This window comes from Glycine soja, chromosome 11 (assembly GCF_004193775.1).
Source record: "Glycine soja cultivar W05 chromosome 11, ASM419377v2, whole genome shotgun sequence".
NCBI lineage: Eukaryota > Viridiplantae > Streptophyta > Magnoliopsida > Fabales > Fabaceae > Glycine > Glycine soja.
This window is the reverse complement of record NC_041012.1, coordinates 10,132,172-10,136,617: the sequence shown is the minus strand read 5'-3', so window position 1 is coordinate 10,136,617 and position 4,446 is coordinate 10,132,172. Positions and strand designations below refer to the sequence as shown.

The following is a 4,446-nucleotide window of genomic DNA, read 5'->3' as shown; positions in this document are numbered from 1 at the left end:
ATATATAATAAATAATGATGTAAATATGAAGTGATTATTTTTTTTGAAAGACATGAAATGATATTATTAATTTATGAATATATAGAGAGATTGTTATACATTGATAATATAATTTTTTTACTTATTTATTTAATTATAATTCATCATATATGATAAATTTGTTAACTTTTTAAATAATTATTTTAAAATAATTTAAATGATGATTGATAATGATTAAATAATAATGTAAAATTATTTTAAATTATTAGTGCATAGACATTAAACTCATATATATATATATGATTTGAATTAGATTGAATCTTTTTTAAAAATAAATTCAAAATTGGATTTAATATATTTCTCAATTTGTTTAAATTTTTGGTTTTTCAGATGATTTTTTTTATTTGTAATAATGAAAGATAATATGAAAATTTTTAAGCAAGTGAGTTAGATGTTTGATTTTATTCTTATTGGAATTAGGCTTTTCCGAATGTTAATTTGGACCTTATGATCATACTCCCTGAGGAGGTTAAATTAAATAATGGAAGGAAGCTGGCAAAAGCGTTAATAGTAAATGAGAAAGGGACAAAATAGGGAATGTGAGAGTAACAGCCGCACCCAATAGTAACTTCCCACGTCGCCTCAATTCTCACTAAACGGAGTTCGTTGGAGAGAGAGAGAGAGAGAGAGAGAAGTAACAGCCCTTTTAAATACCAAACACTGACACACACAAACGACGCATCCTTCTTTCTCTCTCTCTCCTCCTCGATCCCAATTCCACTAGGGTTAGGGTTCCGTTACCCTTATCTCCTTCTCAATTCTTGCTTTCCTCTTTAATAATCCGCTCTCGTATTCGTTTATTAATTGATCATTCTTTCTCGTTTTGTTCTTTTTCGCTGAATCCAGGATTCAATTCCGATGCGATTCCGAGCTTGTTAGATCCACGACAACGTTTCGTTTCCCAGATTCTTTTGTAAAAAAAAATAATCTTCCTTTGCCCAACAGGTTCGATCATCGTTATTCCTCTCGCAATTTTCACTAACCCGACGTGTCTCTGTTTCGATTCGTTCCTATTGATTTCGTCTCGTTTTAATTGTATTCTATTGTGTGAACGAATTTGAGTTGTAGTTTGGTGGAAATAGTTGGTTGTGTTTTGCAGATAAGAACAGCGAATATAGACGTAGGGTTCTTTTTTCTTTTCTTTTTTCTCACATATGCCATGGCGATGTTTTTATTGAATTTTCATCCAATTTATTGAAATTTTCAGTGACGAGAGTCAATAGTATGGTGTTTGAATTCTGCTCATATTGCATGATTGGTGTGTTTTACTGTTCCGGTTATGGCCTCTGTACCTGTTTGTTCCTAATAATTGAGGCTTTAATGCCTTTGGTGTTTGTTGTCCTGTTTCTCTTTATTATGTTTATGGAGTTTTGGTCTAAGTTTTTTTGTTGTTGATAGGTAGGTGACGTGTGGTTCAATATTTTCATAATATCCTGAAATTTTGTTGTTAAATGTTTCGTTTTTTTGTTGTCATGGTTAGTTTTGAGGTAAAGAATTTTCATGTTAGTCATTATAGGTAAAGGATGTGGTGACTTTTAATTGTATATTATTGTCCGGGAAGGCTTGTGGTTTGATGCATTAACTGAGCAGGTATTGGACACTAGTTGAAGAGGGGTCAATGGGCCATGTATGCATGTGAAAAGAAATCTATCTAGTAACACTAAAAACAGGACTAGCTGGGAAAAGGAACCACTGTACTGCTCACTGCTATCTTATAATGAGTTGGGTATCTTCAACTCTCTTTTAACAAGGAATGGAGTGACTTTATAATTGAGAATAAATCTGATAGTATTCATTGATATCTTTTACACTGTGTATGGTGCATTTTAATTGGAATGTAGTTGCAGTAAGACTTTTTACCGCTGCATGTAATGTCAATGTGCAATCTCTAATTGCTTAAAATTGAATCAGTGCTGTAACTTTTTCTTTTATGGCCAGGGGATAAGGTGGTTGGATTGTTATAAATTGCTCTTTTTAAGGTTTAGGAAGACATTTTGTGCAAGGTTCTGAAAGGTCATAGTCAAATAATGCTTCATAACATTGCTGCCTGGGTTGTGATTTATTTTTTCAGTTTGTTCTTGTGAAGTTGACATGCTGATGAGTCCTTAACTTGAGTATTTTTTTTTTGCCATTTTTAAGGGTTCAGTTTTTTCTTTGGGTACAATTAAATTTTGAAAATTTGGGTTTATTTGTTTATGCAACTTGGCAATGCACCACCATCTTTATGTCATTTCTTGTTTAAGTACATGGATCTGCTCAAAAGCTTGTTTCATCAATATTTTGCATTGGGAAAAGGGTGCTATATTGTTGCCTTACATAAATTGGACTATAATCATAGTTGATTACTGGTTTTTCTCTGGAGTGCTGTTTGTTTATTATGAAATTAGTGATGACGTGATCTTAGATGTTCTATGTATCATTTGCGCAGGTAAGTTGGAAAAAAATGGACCATGACAAGACTGGGTGCCAAGCTCCTCCTGAAGGTCCTATATTGTGCATCAACAACTGTGGATTTTTTGGAAGTGCAGCTACCATGAATATGTGTTCTAAATGCCACAAAGACATGTTGCTGAAACAGGAGCAGGCCAAGCTTGCAGCATCATCCATTGGGAATATTATGAATGGGTCTTCAAGCAGCACTGAAAAGGAACCTGTTGTTGCCGCTGCTGCTGCTAATGTTGATATCCCAGTTATTCCAGTAGAGCCTAAAACTGTCTCTGTGCAACCTTTATTTGGTTCAGGTCCAGAAGGGAGTGGTGAGGCAAAGCTGAAGGATGGACCAAAACGCTGCAGCAGCTGCAACAAGCGAGTTGGTTTGACAGGGTTTAATTGTCGATGTGGTGACCTTTTTTGTGCTGTACATCGCTACTCAGACAAGCATAATTGCCCATTTGATTACCGCACTGCTGCTCGGGATGCCATAGCTAAAGCAAACCCAGTTGTCAAGGCTGAGAAGCTTGATAAGATCTAAGATTTGAAGTCAAAGTTTCATGGCCTGAGATGAAGTTATGCATAATTTCATCATGAAATGATCCGAGTTTCCTTCACATTTTATTTGGTGTTCTTATTATATTGTTATATGTGGTGGGTGACTTGGAGTTATTGGACATCTCTGCAATTTGAAGGACTCTTTCATGTGATTGGCGAAAATATATATGTTGGCCACAGTGTTTAAGTTTTTAAGTGCTGGTTTGGTGAAAGTTGGTTGGTGTTGTTAGCTTTGTAATGCATCTATCCTGTATCAGAATGGTATGTGCAATTTAAAGATGGTTTCAAGAGCATCCGTGGACATGTGGTAGATTGTAATTATTGTGGGCTATCTATGAATTATTTTCGATATGCTAGAATTTTCAGAAATTGCTTAGTTGATCACTTATTTAATATAGTAACTACCAAAAAAATAATGGAGTTGGGTTAATATTTGCGAATTTGGATTGGACTGAATTCGTACTTTAGGAAGAACAATAATAACGAGGTTAAACTTTTAAGCTAAACTCGCGACTCTAATTGTTTTGCTGAACCTGATTCAATCTCTTAGCTGTCTGCAGGTGGAAATTTGTCCTCACATACTTCCATCTTTCTTAAGAAATATCTAGCAAAACAACAATAGGGAAATTTTGGCCAAATTCTTGAGACCCTAGGAAAATTAGGACTAGTAATTTTGCCATTAGATAGCCAAAACCATCACTAAACCCAATGTTAATCTCAATGGCTAATCGAAACAGAGAAAGAAATGACATACATGAACAGGAGTCTTGTCCCAGACATCAAGATCCTAGCGATTACAGAGGAACGTCTCAAAACATGCTCTGCTGTCGCATGAAAAATTGAAATGTGGATGCTTGCAAATTTGGACTCACTGGGATCATGTAGCCCGTTTGGTTACACTTTTTGGCAACAGTGAGACAAAGTACGGGACAAAAGGACGTTTGAAGTTCTCATTGAACGACAACATCGTCAAACTCGGTTCCGTTTCGGCCATATGTAGACAGTTTCGTAGTCAACTTATCAAAATATGCTTAGTTATATGTACCTGTGCAATGCGGGTAGTTTTACTTCCATAGTGCGCAGCACAATCATATACCATAAGTTCCCCTTGGCCCCAACCTAACCAATAATCCAAGGAAGTTGTAGCAGCAGGTTTTCTACTCTCTCTTTTTAGTTGTGGGGTATGGGGTTGCTTAAATACCAAAACTAAAAAAAATTAAAAATTTAAAGGGCTAAAATCAAATTACAAAAATAAAAAATGTATTTTACACTGGAAGCGATTAGCTTAATTTGAGGAATTATTCATTTAGCTTTTGATGCAAATTTAATATAATTATTTTATTTTGATACATTAAGTTTTAAAAATTTCACTCTAGTTCTTTATGTTTTCGAAATGTATTATTTTTATCATTTTTTCAA

At 34.6% G+C, this 4,446-nt stretch overlaps 1 protein-coding gene across 1 annotated transcript; it reads left to right on the top strand.

Moving 5' to 3' along the window:
* Positions 1-631: 631 nt before the first annotated feature.
* Positions 632-3,386, top strand: LOC114376299 (zinc finger A20 and AN1 domain-containing stress-associated protein 8-like). The gene is made up of 3 exons (XM_028334364.1): positions 632-764; positions 886-984; positions 2,468-3,386. The coding sequence occupies exon 3, from the start codon at positions 2,483-2,485 to the stop codon at positions 3,008-3,010; it is 528 nt and encodes a 175-aa protein (XP_028190165.1). The 5' UTR covers positions 632-764; positions 886-984; positions 2,468-2,482; the 3' UTR covers positions 3,011-3,386.
* Positions 3,387-4,446: the final 1,060 nt, after the last annotated feature.